Source organism: Crocuta crocuta, unplaced genomic scaffold, assembly GCF_008692635.1.
Source record: "Crocuta crocuta isolate KB4526 unplaced genomic scaffold, BGI_CrCroc_1.0 scaffold162, whole genome shotgun sequence".
Lineage (NCBI taxonomy): Eukaryota > Metazoa > Chordata > Mammalia > Carnivora > Hyaenidae > Crocuta > Crocuta crocuta.
Window position 1 is genome coordinate 9,318,440 of NW_027529433.1, and position 22,106 is coordinate 9,340,545.

The 22,106-nt window shown below is 36.5% G+C and overlaps 1 protein-coding gene across 1 annotated transcript in view; it reads right to left on the reverse strand.

The window, feature by feature from the left end:
• Window positions 1–8,534, reverse strand: part of TNPO1 (transportin 1) — a 57,664-nt gene extending 49,130 nt beyond the window's left edge. Inside the window, exons 1-4 of the mRNA XM_077759954.1 lie at window positions 8,406–8,534; window positions 8,161–8,272; window positions 5,653–5,730; window positions 1,240–1,389 (exon numbers count right to left, since the gene is read on the reverse strand). Coding sequence (XP_077616080.1) covers window positions 1,240–1,389; window positions 5,653–5,730; window positions 8,161–8,263 — 331 coding nt within the window. The 5' untranslated portion in view covers window positions 8,264–8,272; window positions 8,406–8,534. The remainder of the gene's footprint in view (window positions 1–1,239; window positions 1,390–5,652; window positions 5,731–8,160; window positions 8,273–8,405) is intronic.
• Between the last annotated feature and the right edge of the window lie 13,572 nt (window positions 8,535–22,106).

Genomic DNA, 22,106 nt, shown 5'->3' on the forward strand with positions numbered 1-22,106 from the left:
CTTGTGCGCCCACGCTCACTCTGTCTCTCAAAAATAAACATCAAAAACAAAATTAAAAAAAAATTTTTTTTTCACAAGTCTGGCATACATTCTCCATTCTTTTTACCGGTGTCAAGAGTTGGCAGAACACTGGGAAGGCATATGAGGGTCCATCAGAATATACAAGGGATTCCCTTTTCTCATATCAGAAATGCCCTCTACCCATTCCATTTAAAATCACTTTTAATGAAAATGATTGAATCATTGTGGAAGTTATCAGTAACCAACTTCCATTCAACCAACCTGCCAGATTAACAGAAGCTTTCCAGGTCCCTGTACAATCTGGCTGCTTAAGGCCCAGGGCATTCTGAATGCCACCCATTAGAAGGCCACTCTAGAGTTCACCCGCCTATTTCTGCTTCCACGAGTTGATGTTACAGTCAGTTGTGTTTACTCCTAAACCTATTTATACCAGCTATTATAATTAAACAAACATCTTAAATCAATATTAGATAAATGGACAGTCGCTCTTTCACTCAAGTTGAACACCCTGAAAAGACTAAAACTAACTGCTGTAATTAGACAAAGCAAATATTAAAAACAAGAGTAGAACACAGTAGTATTTAAGGTCCTATTCTTAAATTGTTTTATAGAATTTCCTTTCCATGTAAAAGCGAAATGGGAAATTATATCTGATGCATTATACCAGGGAGAAAGATAATAAGGAACTCAAAAGAAAAGGCAGTGATCCTACATTAATAACATTTGTTAATGCCCCCATTTTAACCAACTTTGATTAAGCAACCCCCAGTGAGTCTGGTGTTACTAAACAAGGGATTTTATTACAATAATTATTAACATTATTTCCAAAGCACTTAAAAGTGGCAATGAAAAACTCCCCCCTCACAATTCAACATGAAATGGGTAACAAAAATTCCTATAGAAATAGCCTATCATCTTGGGGCGCCTGGGTGGCTCAAATGGTTGAGTGTCCGACTTCAGCTCAGGTCATGATCTAACGGTTCGTGGGTTTGAGCCCCATGTCAGGCTCTGTGCTGACAGCTTGGAGCCTGGAGCCTGCTGAAGATTCAGTGTCTCCTTTTCTCTCCGCCCCTCCCCTGCTCACATGCTCACTCCCGCGCTCTCTCAAAAACAAACAAATTTAAAAGAAAATTAAAAAACAAAAAAAAAACAGTCTTTCATCTCAAAAAAACCATCCAGTTACAAAGAGGATAAACGTACTGTGACAGTATAACTTACCTACAGTGGCTCTAATCAGAGGAGAGGAGTCACCAATATTGTTTAAACATTCACTCTTAATAAAGTCTGTTACACCATTTGGAAAGTTCTGAAAATGTGCTTTCACATTATTCTTCAAAATGAGACCACTCAATGATCTTGTGGGTTCATCTGTAACAAAATATTGAGTTTTAAAGTAGTTTTCATTTCAAAATGTATCCAGAATGCTTTTAAAATACTTTTATTCAAAACTGATTGTGACATTCCAATAATTTTGCTAAAGCAAGGAAAAAAAAAGTATCATAAATAATTATCAAAAGATTAGCTCCATGATTGTAGTTCAGGGTTTCTCAACCTTGGCACTGACTTTGTGGCTCAGTTAATTTTTCAACGGGTGCTGTCCTCTGCATCCTATGATGTTGAAGCAGTACCACTGCCCATAGATGCCAGTATTACCTTTCCAAGTTTTAACAACAAAAATGTGTCCAGATAATGTCTGGAATGTTGCAGGGGTGGAGTGGGTGACAAGGGAGGGCCAAATTGCACCTGGTTGAGAACCACTGACTTAGTTTAAGAGTTAATTTAGTTTACACGTGACCACTGCGCTCAAGTTTATTGGAACCTGATATAAACATCCAATTACTGATCTCAAAGTATTAGTGACTAAAAATATCCTATTAAAAAATTAAGTGGACAAAGACTATATGGGATCACCTTCACATACAAATAATAGACATTCATTTATAGGTTTTTCACTTGACTCTGAGCTAAAAAAAAAAAAAAGGGGGGGAAGAAAAATTTAAAAATTTCCAGAAGTTAAATAGAGAATTTACATTAAAATGTTTAGTCCATAGATGGGTGTTAACAAATTTTTAAAAGAAATTTAATACTCGTAGACTGTAATTAATTGAAGTTTTACCAATTGACATTACCACCAATATTAGCAATAGTTTAGAATCTTCTGAATGCTTAGTTTGTCCTAAACACTGCTAAGTGCATTCCAAATAGTATGCTTTTAATCCTCACAACCTCATGAGACAGGAATTATCATCCCACTGCACAAATGAAGAAACTGAGGACTTTGCCAAAGTCACACAAAGCTATTAAGTGAGGAAGCCAAAATATGAACCTCACGAGTTTGGCTCAAGTCTACACTTGATGCATACTACAGTTATCACCCTCCTCAAAGGACTGGAAGACACTGAAAAGCTGGTGTGATGAACGGGATATGCTATTACAGCACTACTCTTTTACATCTTTTTAAAAAAATAAAACACCCTTGAGGAGCCTGGGTGGCTTAGTCGGTTAAATGTCAGACTCTTTGATTTCAGTTCAGGTCATGATCTCAGGGTTCGTGAGTTCAAGCCCGGCACTGGGCCCTGTGCTGGCAGCATGAAGCCTATTTGGGATTCTTTCTTTCTCAAAATTAATAAACAAACATTAAATAAAATACCCCAAGCTTGTTCTGGTTTGTAGTATGCTCCCATAATCTGACTGGCACGGAAATATTGAAGGGTGAAGCATATGGAGAGGCAAAGGGGTAGCAAAGTTTCTTTGCACATAAATCCTACTCAGGCCATCACAATAATATAGGCTAAAAGCTGTTATATCACCATCTAATAACTTCTTTCCGGTTTCAATTACAACCCATTCTAATGAATAACTTAAAATGAAACAAAAACACTTCTAATTCACTTGCAAGTTAAAAACTGCCATAAAATAAATGAACAGCCATATATGTAACTTCTATAAGCAATAATCTTTTCTGTCTTATGTTAGCCCTTGACAATTCAGGCATTATAGTTTTATTTCAAGTAACAGATATTTGTTTATAATACACACTACTGCTTTTACAATAAATGATACAAGATGAGTTTTAATAGGCCACAACAGAAGGTGGAAGTGATTTAAAATTAAAAATATAAAGTATTTTCTATTAAAATATTTATTTTAATTAACATAAAAAAATCCTCTCCTAAATCCCTTAANCAATTTGCTGATTTGTAAAGTGAGGGAATTAGATGAATTTCTATCTGAAGTCTATTCCAGATCTAAAATTTTTCTCCATGATTCAGTGTAAACAAATTCATGAGAGGAATGGTGAAAAGATTACTAAATAAGCATTTCCACTTCAAGATGTTAAAGTTATGTTCCTTCACTAATATGATGATCCCAATGCCAACTTTTTCTTTAAATAGAAAATGAGATATAGCAAGTTTATGTCCCAAATAAATAAGGCACAAGAAGAAATATTAACTGTTATACAAATGTTAGTTCCTACTGTGTCCTTTGAGAAATGGTGACTAATGAATTGGAGGCAGTTACACCAACATCTCGTTATTTGAATTACATGTTTATTTGCTTTTAAAAATACTTTTGACTGATTCTTAACTTCTCAAAAAAGCTTTAAGAATGTATATTTTAAAAATCTTTTAGTATTTGGATTTATAATGTGCACACGGACAGCAGAGTACATGAACTGGTAAAAATAAGTTTAAAATTTTCAAGTAAAATAGTTTAGAAAAATTCTTTTCCTAAATATTAAAATTCTTTAAAAAAAAAAGTAACACTGACTTTATTACAAATTACGTGGGAAAAATAAAATTTCTATATTAAGAAACGAAGTATCAAGTATAAAAACTAGGAATGTTAATTGCTGAATTTAAAGATATGCTGAAGGAATTTTCAGTTTCTTAAAACTTAGGTTTACAAAGTATTGAAGTTTCCATTACATCCCAACCACAAATTAAAGTCCCTAAAATTAACATTTAAAATTAATTAAAAACAAATTACCATACTGTACAAAATTATCAAAATCTGAATATAAGATGAGGGGGATTTTACTACACATGAAGGCCATTAACCCACTAGAGCCTTGGACACCTAATCCTTACAGACGCTCTGGCCATCTAACATGGGGCATTAGATCGCTGGAAAAAGAAAGACAGGTGAAATCAGTGTCAGAATCAGTGTCAGAGTCTAAGACTTCCCAACTTCAAGTGTCCTGTTTTTTGCCTTCTTAAAACTAATTGCACCATGGGTCTGAAACACTCATCACTGAACAGGGTATAGTGCTTTCACTGAGAAGCTAATCAGTTGCTCTAATACAAATATTTTTGTGCCTTTTGTGTGTCTGACAGCTTTCAGGAAGGGAACCTGGAATACTCAAAAAACTCTATGAAAAACACCTCTCATACAATGCTAAGTTCTATGAGGGCAGAGATTCTCATTTATTTATTTTGTTCACTTTCATGGTCTCTGAGCCTGGAAATGAAGTGGTGCTCAATAAATATTTGTGAAATTAATGAATGAAGTCCAGTTGGACACATGACTTGTATTACATACAATAAAATGACCGTATCATTTAAAAATAAAACTAGTTTTCAGGCTGTGAAATGCCATCAAAGTAATTTAAGTTTAAAATTGTAGACTGGGGGTGCCTGAGTCAATTAAATGTCCAACTTCGACTCAGGTCATAATCTTGCGGGGTGTTCAAGCCCTGCATCAGGCTCTGTGCTGACAGCTCAGAGCCTGGAGCCTCCTTCAGATTCTGTGTCTCCCTACCTGCTACTCCTCAGCTCACGCTCGCTCACGCTCTCTCTCTCTCAAAAATCAACAAACATCAAATCGTTATGGAGGAACAGTTAATAAAGTTTCATTATACTGCTCAATATACCATTAGAAGTTTTAACAAGTCACTAAGTTTATGGGGGCGTCTGGGCAGCTCAGTCAGTTAAGCATCCGACTTCGGCTCAGGTCACGATCTCACAGTTCGTGGGTTCGAGCCCCGCATCGGGCTCTGTGCTGACAGCTCAGAGCCTGGAGCCTGTTTCGGATTCTGTGTCTCCCTCTCTCTCTGATCCTCCCCTGCTCACGATGTCTCTCTTTCTCTCAGAAATAAGTAACATTAAAAAAAAAAAATCACGAAGTTTATGAAGAGAATGATCCCAATTTCAGTTAAATTTTAAGAGTATATAGCCATATAAGACTATAGAATTAATCAAGAGTAATAAATTCTCTCGGGGTGACAGAACTACAAGTGATTTTTCATTATGATTATATGAATTTTCAATTGTTTTCTATGAAGCCACATATATTCAGTTAATCAGTAAATCCTGCATTCAATCTGTGGATTAATCTTTACGACATTCATGTACAAGGAATCAAGCAAAATATCAAAGTAGACTTTGTAACACACTTTTCATTCATAAAATATGAGGGTGTTTATTATGAAAACTCTCAATTAACAAGTGAATGTTTATTAAGAATTTAAATTAAACTTACAATGGACTCTTAAATCTCTCTGCTCATTCCACATGTGTACAACAGTGGTTACTATAAAATGCAAACCTTTGAAATTAGTAACTCTCACTATATTTTAACATATCTTGAAGCCATTTCCAAGTAGTTCTTAGCAATACAAACCTTACTTACCTTCAGATTTTAATTTTGTGAGAACAAAAATCAGGTAGTTGTTAAAATCTGGGTATTGATTGAGCTGTTCCAGTTTCTAGAACAAACAGTAGTTAAGGAAACTTCTCAATGTATCTAAGGAAGAAATTAAACATTTTCAAATGTTTAATCAGGAATCCCATTGATGGTATTTTTAACCTTGCATTTTTTTTCTTAGAAGACTGAAGTTATCTTACTAAAATCATCAATACACTATTCTAAGAATGCACTAATGGTTATGTTAAATCTCTTTGGTGCTTTATGGCTGAAACATTAAACTTAATACTTTATATCAATTATATTCAATACAACAAAGCCAAGTTCTACCTTCTGAATGCTCAACATGGCCAAAAAAAAGATTCAAAACAGAATTTCAAATACCAGAAAGGTATTTATGTATAGAAATGACAAAAATGAAAAGCTTCCCAAAAAAATGAAAACAGCTCTTTATAGATGATTTACAGAACTTTATAAAATGGCTTTTCAACTTAAAATGCTTTTACTAGGCTCATTTGTTCTACAGAGTTCAAAAACTGAACATAAAATGCCACTTAAAGACAAGTCTGTTATCAAATCTTATTACAATAAGGTCAGTAAGAAATCACTGAATTGCAACGGTCCCACAATTGTGCCCCCTCCCCAAGATCTAACATTTCCAGTGACATAAATTTGCAGGTTGTTTTATTCTGTTGGCAGTCCACGGTGACATAACGCCCTATTATATCTTTCTTCATGCTCTCTTAACCTCTAATATTCTGTTTAACAGCGCTCCTAATTGTTTTCTTATATAGAAATATTCAAATGTTTTAACTCAGCAGACCTAAATTTATTTTTAAATTAAACCTATGATACAAACCATAGGTACACTGTATTAGCTATTTATTACATACTAGAATACCCTCAATAGGCAGTAACCAGATCAACTAGCAAAAACATTCTCTAGAAAATTTCCAAAGTCTACTTTCTCTGACGAAGAAAAAGACCAACGGTTTCTTTCTTTAGTCAACAGCCAAGACTAGCAGCATGCTGATGTGGTAATTTTTCAGAAATATTTCCTGATAAAATTTACTTTTTTATAACCTAAGCTATCTATCCAAATTTTATTAATGGTCTTGCAAAAGGCGATTAGGCCTGCACAAAAACAACAATGAAATAACTGCTTTCCTAAGGTCACAAAAGAACAAGATCATCCATCATTAGGCACCTCGAAAATATAAAGCAATATGTATTTTTAAATACTGTTTGCCAAATGAAATTTAATTTGTTCCTTTCCCAGAAGGCATACTATGCTCCAGGCACACAGAATAAACTGTAAATTTGATGGTTAGCCCAAACACTGTACCAGGCATATAAAAGGTATTTAATAAATAAGTACCAAAACAGGAAATAATGATCTATAGTGCTATAGAAAAAATTACAAGGTGGTTATGGGCTTGGCTACCTTAAGAAACAAGTGTGTCATGCAATATCTGTCATTAACTAACAGTCAACTTCCATCATTCCTACAGCTCTAACAACAGAAATTAAGACGGGGCTACCACAGGGTTTCAGATACAAGCTCCCACACATGCCAAAACTACTCTCCTTCCCTCGGTACTAGCAGCATTATCCCCTCCAGTTTTAAATAAGCAGTATTATATTAACCAAGAAGCTACTTGCTTCCTCCCCTATAAAGGTTCTAAATTACAGCAATGCAGTATTTCTTTGACACTTATTTAGCAGAATTTCTCATGGAATTGTGTATAATTTCACCTTTACAGTGAATTATATTTAAATAAGTCCTAAAGAGCTTACTTACCAAATTCTACAGTTTTGCTATTGACTTAACAGTACAAATCACGAGATTTTCTGCAAAAATAGCAGACTTAAATTGTTTAACGAATTAACTTCTTTGGTCTCAAAATAACAGGGGAAAAAAAGGCTATCGATGACTGGGTGAATAAATTTGTCTCCTTTATCGGATCCAATGATCCGATTTTTATTTGTCCACAGTTCAGGGCACCATACAGAACACTCACAACAGAGGTTTTGCTGCTGCTTTTAACCTTTTCGGTCTTTAAAACCGAGGCAATATGACCGCTACCCCAGCAAACTCCGTAAACACTGGGTAACTGAGCAGTCAACCTTTTGAGCCAGAGACTTTCACTTGGGAGCCAGGAAGCTTGCAACAGGTGTGCGCACGAGCAGCCCTGGGTGAGGCCTGGGACCCCCTGCTTGTCGGGTCTCCAGCACTTTGACGGCAAGGGCCCTGGAAACCCCAGGCCCAATGCGGCGGCAGTTTAAACCCCGCGCCAGCTCCACCCCATTTCTGGTCGGACGGTTGGTCGGCGAGGCCCGTCTGGCACGCAGGGCCCTCCACCCGGACTCTCGCTCGGCCCGCTGTCCCCTCGGCGCGGGGAGCATTGTGTGGAGCCGGGGGGCCGAGGTCCGTGCCGCAACCCGGGACTCGCCCGCCCGCGTCGCTCTCCGCCCCACGGGCAGGTCAGCGGTGGGNCACGGTTCTCTGGATGGTGGTGTCTGGGGACTGGGACTCCTTCAGCAGCTGCAGGATTTGCTGAAGCCCTTGCTCGTCAGGTTTCCACTCATACTCCATCTTGGTTTGCTGCAAATAAAGCCAGACACAGGAAGAGACGGAGCAAATGTTACTCCCCGTGCACAGGCCCGAGGGCTTCCCGCGCCGAGCAACCCCCTTTTCCCCGCCAGAACGACCCCTTTGCTCCCCAGACGCCTCGGACCTGCTTGGGAGTGCCCCGAAAGAAGTCTCGGACGGCGAAACCCGGGGGAACTGATCCTAGCAGCTCGGCCGCCCAACGTCTACTGCTGCTTCTGCTGCTGCTGCCGCCGCGGCCGCCGAGCGCAAGGAGCCGACCAGACTGAGTCACCGCGAATTTGCAATCTGGCCCCTAGATCCGCTCACGGGAGCCCCCTGGGTCCTAGTGCCACGCAGTTTTTTCCAACCCAACCCAACTTGAGTTCCGTACAGATTATTACTGATTTAAGAACTAATCAAAAGTCGAGTCCTTATCAAAACCCCTGAGAAGCACCTGAAGAGACTTGATTTGGGGTATTCGTTATTTTAAATTAACATGGTGAATAATGAAGAATGACTGAAATAGAGGAAAAAGCCTGGAATTCCCCTGACAATTTAACAATACTTAGAGCAAATAAAAATGTTTACCTTTCAATTTGATATACCTGGCACTAATATTTAGTCTAAAATATTAAAAATGTATTGCAGTCACAACCCACACCTTGATAAACACTAAACACTGCATTTACCTTTGCACAACGTGAATGAAAAAGCTGTATTCTTTTATAAACTTAAACTTTTGAACTCAAGTGAAATAAATTCCATCTGAAATAACCACATTTCACAACTAAGGGCTTTGGTTGGGATGAAGGAAAAACAAGAAAAGTAACGTAATTTTATAAGTGGATTGTGTTTAATTCTATTAAAGTGCTCTCACGTATTTTCTCATTTGATTCTCTAGCCAACCTGGGGAAGTATTATTTGACCCCATGTGCCAATTATGGATCAAAAAGATCTGAGCAAATTACCCCAGTTAATTAGCAAAGACTGGGCGGAGTTTAGGTTTCTTGAGCTACTAAGAGTTGCATCTGCTACAATCAGTTGAAACTATTATATCAGTGACACAGTTTCATTAAAACTAAATGCTTAAACAAAAACAAAACTTAAGTCTCAAGCGTGAATTATTTGTAAAAATCAAACTGAGTATGCTGAAAGAGAATTTTTCATAAGGCTTTACTACTACATGATGGTTAGACAGCGGAAATTAGTCCCTTCCTTGTAGGGATCCCCTTCTTAGCAGGGGTTAAAATTACCTGACCTTACCGCAGGTGTCTAGTTAGCATTGTTTTTGGGTTTTTTTCCTTCTTCCTTTTTTTCCTTCCTTTTTAATCCCTTCCTCTCTTCTTCACCCTTATTTTCTGGTTAATATCCTGTAATGTGTTTTGCTCACAATCTCCTATGGACTTCCTAAATGACCCAATGCAAAAAACTGTTCTTATTTAAAACAAACAACCCCCTCCCCTAGAAAACAATGATCATCTAAACATCTCTATTATAGTGTTTTTATTCCAATCTTCGTTCTGTGTGCTTATGTGTACATTATATTTTATAATAATGGGACTCCTGCTTCTTGCCCAACTTCATATATCATTATATATTTATTGGAAATATTTTTAAAAAACGATAGTACTCCCTTGTATTGCTGTGCCATAATTTTAATACACTTTCAAATATACATAACCTGTACAAATCATAGGCATACAACTAAATGGAGTTGTACAAACTGAAGATGCCTGCGTAACCAACGCCCACATCAAAATATATTATGATCATTACCAGCACCAAGGTTTCCATTGTACCCATCCCCAGTCATCCAAAGTAATTCTTGTTATAATTTCTATCATACAGATCTCTCCTTCCCTCTTCTTACTTCAGAAACTTGTTAAAAATTACAAAAATTGTAAGAAACCAAACAATGTGACTGTACACATAAAGTTAATTCAATCCTGCCTCCAAGCTTATGTACATGACAGAACCAGTTTTAAGTCTGATTAATCCTGCTACACTTTTCTGTATTCTCAAACATACATATAGTTCCAGTTTTGTTTTAAAAGCATACTACATACTACACTCTATTAATGCTACAACTTTTAAACACATAATATACCATCATTCCAGGCTAATACACATAGATTTCAGTCACTTTTTAATAGATGCACACAGGTCTTTAGAATGAACAGAACATAATTTACTCAACCCCTTCTTGATGGGCTTCCAGGATGCTTCCTTTTCTTCTTCTTCTTGTTTTTGAACCACACACACAAAAAAACTTTCTTGTCCTAATGTGTCTACACAGTAGTGGCACCCCAGTGGGATTATTAGGCCAAAAGTATGCGCGTTTAAAAATTTCTAACAGTTATTACCACATTGCTTTCTAAAAACAGTTATGAAATTTACACTCACAGAGAATATGAATGTTTCCCATATCTCCACCAGCACATTCTTTTCATTTTTGTGAATCTAATGGGTGAAAACTTTATTGCTACTGACACTACGGTAGGGAGCAGGGAAAGGTAAAAGGGAGGGAACCTAAAAATCTGGACTTTAGTTATAAACTGGAGCTGTGACCACACACATCTCACCAGTGGAGGTGACATTTGGATAGCCTACTTAACTCCCTAGCTGCCCTTTTGAATAACCTGAAGTCTGGGCCAATAGCAGCCAGGTCAAAAAGGCATCATCACATCCATCCTTAGGATGAGAGCCCCATAAGATCATTATCATGCTTCATCTTTACCCCTGCACCCAGAAAAGTAGAATTCTTTTTCTTTTCAAACAGTTCAGTATTTAGAACATTTAATTTGATCCACCTATGATGATGGTATAGGTATAACGAAGATAAACTGTTCCCTCATACCTTACTCAAATTATTGGAAACAAGTATTTTGAACTTCTATACCACATTTTCCTTACAGTGGTAATATATACGTATAACATTAAGTGTAGCATTTTAACCATTTTAAGTGTACAGTTTAATGGCATTAAGTACATTCTTATTGTTGTGCAACAATTACCATCTCTATCTCCAGAACTTACCACGTTTCGTTGGCCATTAAAATTAGGAAGAGTCTTCTGCTAGGGTAGCCAGAGGGATCACACGGTTATTTAGGTAATGTCTGAAGTGCTTTAAGCTAACAGAGGACACCGGGATTCTGAAATCATTTATTTAAACAGTAATAAAAGAAATCATTTATTTAAATAGTAAACTACATCTATAATAAACAATATCAAGATTAACACTGGATTTTCCTGAAGTAATTACTATCCTATTTGCATGCTGAAGGCTGAGATCTAAATGTTTCAAAAAAGGGAAGTAATACTTTCAATGTTTCTCTTTTAGAGTATGCAAATCATGCTGATTAGTCCACAACATTCCACAGTGAAACCGCCCCCGACCCCCAGTCCAAGGCATTTCATTAGCTAAAACAGTTATCTGAACTAGCTAGATAGAAGATGGACCAGAATACAAAGCTACTAAGAATACTAAGTTACTCTAAGATACTGTTTGGGGCCTTCAGAAAACTGAAGACTCCCAAACTGTTAAGAAGTTAAATGTACATAATTTGAATTTGCTAGAGTCAAGACTCGTGCGAGGTAAAGCACTGGTTGAAAAAAGTAAAAATAAATCTAGTCTCTTCCCTGCTGGAGAGACTGTAAACCATAGTTCAAAAAGCAAATGGGAGGTCTGGATTCAACCAACCTAAGTTTAAATCCTAGTTCTTCCATTTAGTAGCTGGAAAAACTTGGACAAGTTAATTAATCTCTCTGAGCTTTAGTTTGTCAACCCTAAAATGAGAATATATCAACTTTGTGACAGGATTAGATGTACCTGCCTGACATATGATATGATTTGAAATATAGTAGTTTTGTGGTGGTTCCATGGTATAATGGTTAGCACTCTGGACTCTGAAATATAGTAGTTTTAACTGCCACACCAATGGTTTTCTACTGCCTGCAAGATAAAATCTACCTTTTTTCATGGGATCTGGTTTCATGATCTGGTCCATCACCTCTAGGGACAGCTTTATCTCTTACGGCTTAACCTCAAACTTTACGCTCTACCAATACCAACTGAGCCTCTCATACCTCTGAGCCTTTGCAAACGGATTTCCTGACTGGAATGTCCTCTTTACATTTGGCCATTTGGAAAACTCCTTCTCATTCTTCAGAGCTATGCTCATCTATTCAATTTCGAAATATTTACTGAGCGTCTTCCTTGGCACTACGCTTGATACTGGATACTATTTCTCTTTCATGATATTATTCTAGGACCTTCCCACAAGACTTAAGTGTTTTTTTCATTACAGATCAGAAACTGTCATATTATAATTATTTCCAGGTCTGTCTTAGCAACAGACTATGTGTTCATGGAGAAGTGGGACAGTGTCTTTTGGCCCTCTTTGCCTAGTAGAGTCTGATTCAATAAATATTTATTGAATAAATAGTATTGCTGTTGCCATTAATTCAACTGAATATTAAGCTGAACAACTACCATGTGGCTCAATGAGCAATGACGATTCAAAAGTGAGTAAAATATTGTTCTTGCACCCACTAAGCTCTCATTTAGTGAGAGAGACAGATGCGCGGTCTGAAGCGTATGAATAAAGTACCATAGGAAGAGAGACTAACACAAATATATTCGGCCAGGAAAGAGAAGAGTGCTTTAACCCCCTTTGGTTCAGAGCTTTGTTTCCCTTTTTCTCTTTTTTTCCCTAATTTCTTTTTTTTTTTTTAATTTTTTTTTAATGTTTTATTTATTTCTAGGAGAGAGAGAGACAGCGTGAGCAGGGGAGGGTCAGAGGGAGAGGGAGTCACAGACTGAAACAGGCTCCAGGCTCTGAGCTGGCAGTCAGCACAGAGCCCGACGCGGGGCTCGAACCCACGAACTGCGAGATCATGACCTAAGCGAAAGTCGGACGCTTAACGGACTAAGCCACCCAGGCGCCCCCTTTTTTCTCTAATTTCAATTATGTTAAAAAAAAATTTTACTGAGTAGCTAGATGTTTCCACCTACATGGTGAATTACTATGAAGGTGGTAAATGTTGCTAACACTGACATGGTTTCTCAAAATGGTGAACAACTCCACACAAAACAAGGTTTACCCTTCCTTCACTAGTATGGTAGTTTTATCCTTAGAAAGCTCAACATTTAATTAAAATCTTGCAAAAAATTCCATGTGCATATGTAAAATTACATGAGGCTCTCGGCTGATATTTTTTTCTCCTCTGTGATCATGTAGTGGAGCATTCACAAGTCATTTAGGGCTTAAGACAATTCTTAATGGTGAACATCTAGAATCTCTCAGCCCTGCCCACTAAATACCAAAAGCACCTCCTAAATTCTAGGACTCCCCCCTGCCCTCCCTTAGATAGCAGCACTATGGTAGAGAAAGTACAGGGGCTGTGGGGACATTAAGCTGACCCAGTTCGGAGGTCAGGAAAGAACTTCCTTGAAGAAGTGACGTTTTTACCTGAGAATCTAACAGGAATTACCAAAAAGTAAAAGTGAGAGGAGGGCAGGGGTTTTAAGAGTTGGAATTCATCCTGAGGCTAATAGAAAGCTTGTGAAGGGGATTATAAGTTAATAGATGACAAATTCAAATAAAAATATGGAAAAGAATTACTCTTCCAGGAAGTAGAAATGAGGAAGGAGAGGTTAACCTTCTGCTATTTGGTATTATGTTTATTTTCACAGTACGCGTAATATTTTCAGAACAAAAATGATTTATGTATAAAACAATCGGACTCTGTGGGAAATCCCTGGAAGGGGCAGGAGCCACAGAAGACCTAACTGTCCAATCTGCTTTTAAAATGGAGTTCCAGTTGGTTAGGGGGAAAGTCTGCCATATTTCACAGAGAGCCAAAATACTACCAAAAAATCTGGTTAAATATTAAAGGCATAAACACATCTATTATTTTGTCAATAATAGCAACAGCTAATGTTTTTGAGTACTAGGCAGTGTCCTAAGCGCTTATATATGCCTACTAATTTATTCCTCAGAACTTTATCACGTATTGTTACCTATATTTTGCAGATCAGTAAATTGAGGCAGAGAAGTTACTTGCCTCAGATTACTTACATAATAAATTAATCCTTCATTCAAACCCAACTAATCTAGCTCTAGAGTCCAGTCTCTAAGCCCCTGATATACTGCCTTTCTAAAAGAAACATCAGTTTCTGTCAAGTAGGAAACTAACTGTAAATAGAACCATTTCTAAAAGAATGACATGTATTTAATACCTTTGTAGTGAGGTAAGAGAAAATTTAAAATCATATTTCACTGGGATGCCTGGGTTGCTCAGTCAGTTAATCAACGACTCCTGGTTTTGGCTCAGGTCATGATCTCAAGAGTTCGTGGGATGGAGCCCTGCAATGGGCTCCACAATGACATCACAGAAACTGCTGGGGATTCTTTCTCCCTCTCTCTCTGCCCCACCCCCATACTCTCTCACTCAAAATAAATTTTAAAAATCCTATTTCAATTTCACTATTGTAAAATAAACAAAACAGTAAATACAGCAGTATGTATATTATGAACATATAATAAAAATGAGATATTTCAACAGCACTGAGTACGTGAGTTTAAAACATTCTAACTCTAATCTTTACGGAGCTAGGTGGCAAGTATTATCTTCATTTGATCAACAGATAAAACAAAATACAGCTTAAAATGTAGACTTTCAAAGCAAATGTCTCTTATACTGGCTTTTTACAAAAAGACGCTATGATGAACAAGAAAGAAAAAAATCAGAGATATCCAAAAGGCTAAAAAGATCCTCCCATTTCTTTTAAAGTTACTTAATAAAACTTTTATGAGAAATTGAATCAAAGTTCAGGTATGAAAGGAAAAAAGACAAAGTCTAAAGGTAGCCGATTATTAAGAAGTTAAAAAATGAGGCTTTTTAATGTCAAAGACTCAAAACGTCAATTGGCTTGTTAAATTACAGCTATCAGTGAAACTATAAAGTCCTTTAAGAGATTTATAAAGTAATCAAAGATTACAGGGCACCTGGGTGGCTCAGTCAGTTAAGCGTTCCACTTTGGCACAGGTCACGATCATACTGTTCGTGGGTTCGGGCCCCGCGTCGGGCTCTGTGCTGACAGCCAGCTCAGAGCCTGGAACCTGCTTCAGATTCTGTATCTCCCTCTCTCTCTGACCCTCCCCTGCTCACGCTCTCTCTTTCTCAGAAATAAAACAAACAAACAAAAAAAGTAATCAAAGATTAAGTAAGGCTCAAGAAAGAAAAGCGGAAAAAGTAAAACCCAACTGTTCAGCCCAAGATACTAGAAAGGAGCTCAAAAAGATGAAAGGGTAGGGACCACAGCTTATGGACCAGGGGATGTTACAAGGTGCTAGGCACAGAGCTGGTTTTAAATCATCCTTGACTGACTGATTAGGGTAAATGATCTAGTTCACCACTCAGAAGAATTAAGCTAAGAAGATAAAATTATATTGGGGCGTCTGGGTGGCTCAGTTGGTGGAATGTGCCGACTGCTCAGAGCATAGAGCCTGCTTCGGATTCTGTGTCTCCCTCTCTCTCTCTCTGCCCCACCCCTGCTTGTGTTCTCTCTGTCTTTTTCTCTCAAAAATAAATAAACTTGGAAATTTTTTTTAAAAGCCAAGTTAAAATTATAATCCTTAGGCACAATTTACTGCCCTCTAAAAACTGTAAAGATTAACAAGAAAAAGAGGAAAATGGAAAATGGGTACTAAGGAAAACTTAAATAAATATACAAGAAGACCTTTAAAGACAACTAGACATCTGACTCAAATGCCAAAGTTTACAAATATTAAAAAAACAACAACAACAGGTGACAGTAAGGAAAATGTGATCTCAAAACCCAATCCAATCTACAACCAGGTACTTCCTACATACTTCTGCTCATTTAATATTCATAGCAGCACTATGAGGTAGATATTAACTCCATTTTATATTAACTGAGGTTAGGAAAGGTTAAGTACTTGCTTGGCCAGTATGTGACAGACTGGGCATTCAGAACCAAATTTGTGTATTTTCAAAGTCTGGACAGTGCCTAGCAACAACAGCAACCCTGTTATCATTTATGGAGCACTTCTATGTGCCAGTTATTATACTAAGTGCTTTAAACGCATGATCTCATTTAATTCCATGAGTAGGGACTATTATTATCTCTATTTTACAGAAGAAGAACAGGCTTAAGTGAAGTGTTCAAGGTCACAGAGGTCACAATGGACAAAGGCAGGACCCAAGCCCAGATATACCTGACTCCAGAGCCTGTGCACTGATCCATGCTGTCTGTCATATTATTCTCATTCTGCTGCTTTCATGAGCATGTGACTAAACATTAACAGAATTCCTGGGTAGTTTTCTCTTTTCCTCTCTATCAAAAATTCAACAGCTCTCTTGATTAGTGTCTACTTTCTTCAGTGCAAGTGTGATAACTACATCTTCCTTTTCAGAGTTTAAACTTTTATTTATTTCTTTCTTCCTTTAAATTTTGTTTATTTAAGTAATCTTTATGCCCAACATGGGACTCAAGCTCATGGGCCTGAGATAAAGAGTTGCATGCTCTTCCAAATGAGCCAGGCAGGTGCCACAGAGAGTTTAAACTTTTCTTTTTTTCTTTTTTAAATGTTTTTTATTTTTGAGAGAGAGAGGGAGAGAGAGAGCAAGCGAGCACAAGCAGGGGAGGGGCAGGGAGAGAGGGAGACATAGAATCTGAAGCTGCTTCCAGGCTCTGAGCTGTCAGTGCAGAGCCTGTGCAGGGCCTGAACTCACAAACTGTGAGATCATGACCCGAGCCAAAGTTGGATGTTTAACCAAATGAGTGACCAAGGTGCCCTTAAACTTTTCATTTTTAATTAAATAAAAGACTGACAACAGTAATACTTCCCATATGGTTAACTTTTGGTCACATCATTTTCAATCAGCTTAAAATAGGATGTTATAAAGTCATCAAATCACATAGGAAGACAGGAAGATGGGAAGAAACAAAGACTACAAACCAGTCAAAAAACAATTATCAAGATGACAGCAATATGTCCTTACCTATCAAGAATTACTTTAAATGTAAATGGATTACATTCTGTAATCAAAAGCAAAAAATGAGAGAATGGATTAAAAAAACAAGATCCAACAGTATGCTGCATACAACAGATTTATTTTAGCTTCAAGGACACACACAGAGACTGAAGAGACAGAAAAAGCTATTTCAAGCAAATGGTAACCAAAATAAAGCAGGGCAAGCAATACTTAGACACAAGAGATTTTATTTTTTAATTTTTTTTTTAAGTTTATTTGTTTTGAGAGAGAGAGAGGGAGAGGGAGAGAGGCAGAGAATGAGAATCCCAAGCAGGCTCTGCACCATCAGCGCAGAGCCCGATACAGGACTCGAACTCACGGAACCATGAGATCATGACCTGAACCGAAACCAAGAGTCCGATGCTTAACTGACTGAGCCACCCAGGTGCCCCAACACAATAGATTTTAAACTAAAAATGCTCTAAACAAATAAGTTCACTATATTAATATACAAAAGTTATTCCATTAAGAGTTTATATGCTAACTGTAAATATTTATGTATCCACTAATAAAGCACCTAAATACATAATGTAAATATTAACAGAACTAAAAGGTGAAATAAGCAGCAATACAATAATAGTTGGGGACTGTAATATCCCACTCTCAACAATGGATAGATCATCCAGACAGAAAATCAAAAAGGAAGCAGTGGACTTAAACAACACTACCTAGCAAATGGACCTAACATTCCATCCAACAGAGGCAGAATACATATTCTTCTCAAGAGCACACATAACACTTTCTACAATAGATCATATGCTAGACAATGAAATAAGTTTCAACATATTCAAAATAGAAATAATATCAAGTATCTTTTCTGATCACAATGGTGAAACTAGAAATCAGTAACACGAAGAAAGATGGAAAATTCACAAGTACATGGAAATTAACACACTGCTGAAAAACCAAGGAATCAAAGAAGAAAGCAAAAGAGAAATAAAAAATATCTTACGACAAAAGTTATAGAATGCAGCAAAAGCAGTTCTAAGAGGAAAGTTTGTAGACATAGACACATACATATACCAAGAAAAGAAATATACCAAACAACATAACTTTACACTTCAAGGAAGAACAAAGTAGGACCAAAGTTAGAAAAAGGAAGGAAATAATAGTATAGATTAGAGCAGAAAAAAATAGAATAGAGATTAAGAAAACAATAGAAAAGATCAACAAAACTAAGAGCTGATTCTATGGAAAGATAAAATTGACAAACCCTTAACTAGACTAAGAAAAAAAAAAGAGAGGAACCAAATAAATAAAATTATAAATGAAAGAGGAACTATTACAACTGATATTACAGAAATAGAATAGATCATAAAAGACTACTTTGAACAATTATACACCAACAAATTGGACAACCTAGAAGAAATGGGTAAATTCCTAGAAACATAACCTACCAAAATTGGATCATGAAGAAAGAAAATCTGAAGAGACTAATAATAAGGACCCTAAATCAAGTTAAATCCCAATAAAGATAAAGCTTAGGACCAAATGGCTTCACTTGTACATTCTACCAAACATTTAAAGAAATATTAACATTAATTCTTCTCAAACTCTTACAAAAAACTGAAGAGAGGGGAACACTTCCAAACTCATTTTCAAGGGCAGCATTTCTCTGATAGTGAAGTCACATAAGGACACTAGAAGAAAACTACAGGTCATTATCTCTGATGAGTATAAATGCAAACATTCTCAACAAATTATTGGCATAATGAATTCAAGAGCATATTAATCATCAAGTGGGATGAGCCCCTGGGATGCAAGGACAATTCAACATCCACAAATCAATCAATGTGATATATCATATTAATAGAAAAAAGATACAAATCCTATGATCTCAAGAGATGTGGAGAAAACATTTAACAAAATTCTATTTCCATTCATGATAACTCTCAACAAATTTGGGAGAGAAGGAACATACTTCATAGACCATATGTGACAAACCCATAGGTAATATCACACTCAATGGTGAAAGGCTGAAAGCCCTTCCTCTAAAATTAGGAACAAAATAAAGGTGCCCATTCTCACCACTCCTATTCAACAAAGTACTGGAAGTTTTAGCCAAAGCAATCAGGCAACAAAAAAGAAATAACAGGCATCCAAATCAGAGTGGAAGAAGTAAAACAGACATGTCTCTATTCACAGATGACATGGTCGTCTACATAGAAAATCCTACAGATTTCATCAAAAAGCCAATTTAGTAAAGTTGCAGGATGCAAAATGAACATACAAAAACCAGTTGCATTTCTATACATTAACACTAAATTATCTGAAAGAATAAACAATTCCATATACAACGTCAAAAAGAATAAAATAGTTGGGAATAAATTTAAACGAGGAGGTGAAAGATCTGTACAGTGAAAACTGTTAAGACACTGATAAAAGAATTTGAAGAAGACACAAATGGATATCCTATGTTCATGGGTTGGAAGAATTAATATTATTAAAATGTTATACTACCCAAAGTTACCTAGAGATAATGTAATCCCTATCAAGATTCTAATGGTATTTTTTACAGAAAAAGAAAAATGAATCCTAAAATTTTTACAGAATCACTAAAGACATTGAATAGCCAAAGGAATCCTAAGAAAGAACAAAGCTAAAATGACCATATTTACTGATTTCGAACTATACTAAAAAGCAATCAAAATAGTATGGAACTGGCATGAAAATGGATGCATAGACTTATGGAACAGAATTGAGAGCCCAGAAACAAACTCATGCATTACAGTCAACTAATAATATTGACAAGGTGGTCAAGAATACTCAATGGGGCAAAGACAGTCTCTTCAATGAACTGTGTTGGGAAAACTGGGTATTTACATGCAAAAGAATGAAACTGGACCCTTATCTTCATCACTCAAAAACTAACTTAAAAGGATTAAAGATAGACTTTAGTAGAACAAAAGACCTGAAATGAAAAAACTCCTAGAAAAATACAGAGGAAAAGCTCCTTGACATTGGTCTTGCTAGTGATTTCATGGGTATGACACGAAAAGCACAGGCACCAAAAGCAAAAACAAAGAGTGGGATCACATCAAGCTAAACAGCTTCTGCACAGCCAAGGAGACCATCATCAAAATGAAGAGGCAATCTACGGAATGGGAGAAAGTTTTGTAAACCATGTATGTGATAAGGAGTTAATATCCAAAACATATGAGAAATTCATACATCTCAATAGCAAAGAACCCAAATGATTTGCTTAAAAAAATGGGCAAAGAAGCTGAATAAACAGTTTTCCAAAGCAGATATTCAGATGGCCAACAGGTACTTGAAAAGATGCCCAGCATCACTAATCATCGGGCAAATGCAAACCAAAACCACAATAACGTTAACACCTCAAACCTGTTTGAGTAACAATTATCAAAAAGAATAGAGATAATAAGTGCTGGCAAGGATGTGGAGAAAAGGGAACTCAAATTGATGAAAAGGTAAATTGGTGCAGCTACTATGGAAAAACAGGATGGAGGCTCCTCAGAAACTTAAAAATAACTATCATATCATCTAGCAATTCCACTTCTGGGTATTTATTAGAAGGAAATAAAATCACTATGTTGAAGAATTATCTGTGTCCTCCTATTCACTGCAGCATTATTTACAGTAGCCAAGAAATGGAAATAAATCTGCATCCAACAACAGATAAATGGATAAAGAAAATGTGATATACAGTTGACCCTTGAACAACATGTTGGGTCTGAACTGCATGGGGCCACTTAGATGCAATTTTTTTTTTATACAAATACTGTAAGTGTATTTTCTTAATAATGTTTTCCTTTCTCTAGCTTTTTATTGTAAGAATAAACTATATAACACATATAACATATAAAATATATGTGAATCAACTTTTTATGTTATCGGTAAGGCTTCTGGTCAACAGCAGGCAATCAGTAATTAAGTTTTGGGGGAGTCAAAAATTATACCAGGATTTGCTACTGCATAGTGGTCAGCACCACTAACCTCCATGTTACTCGAAGGTCAACTGTACATATATATATATATATTATATAATTATATATATTATATATTATGTATGTATTTATATATATTTATGTGTATATATACACATATATACATAAAATGTGTGTATATATATATCATATCCCATATTTGAGAAATTAAAAAAACCAGCAAACTCACAGAAAGAGAGTGGACTGGTAATTACCAGAAGTAAAAGGAGGGAGGGGAAATGAATGAAGACAGTCAAAGGATACAAACTTCCAGCTATAAGCTGATCAAGTTCTGGGATATAATGTATATCATGGTGATTACAGTTAACAATACTGTATTATTATATTTGAAAGTTGCTAAGAGAGTAACTCTTAAAAGTTCTCCCCAAAATAATATTAATAACAATAATAATAATACATTGGAACCATGTGAGATCATGGATATGTTAACTAACCTTACTGTGGTAATCACTGCATCATATATACATATATCAAATCATTATGTATATATCATGAATTTCTGCAATGTCAAATGGCAATTTTATCTCAGTAAAGCTAAAAAAAGTTTTTTAAGTTTATTTATTTTGAGACAGAGAGAGAAAGAGAGAGTGAGCGAGAGAGCGAGCGTGTGAGCAGGGGAGAGGCAGAAAGGGAGAGAAAATCCCAAGGAGGCTCTGCACTAACAGCAAAGAGCAGAACCTGATGTGGCGCTCAACTTCACGCCTGTGAGATCATGACCTGAGCCAAAACCAAGAGTTGGACACTTAAACGACTAAGATACCAGGTGCCCCTAAAAATGTTTTCTTAAACAAACAAGTGAATAAGAAATAACAATA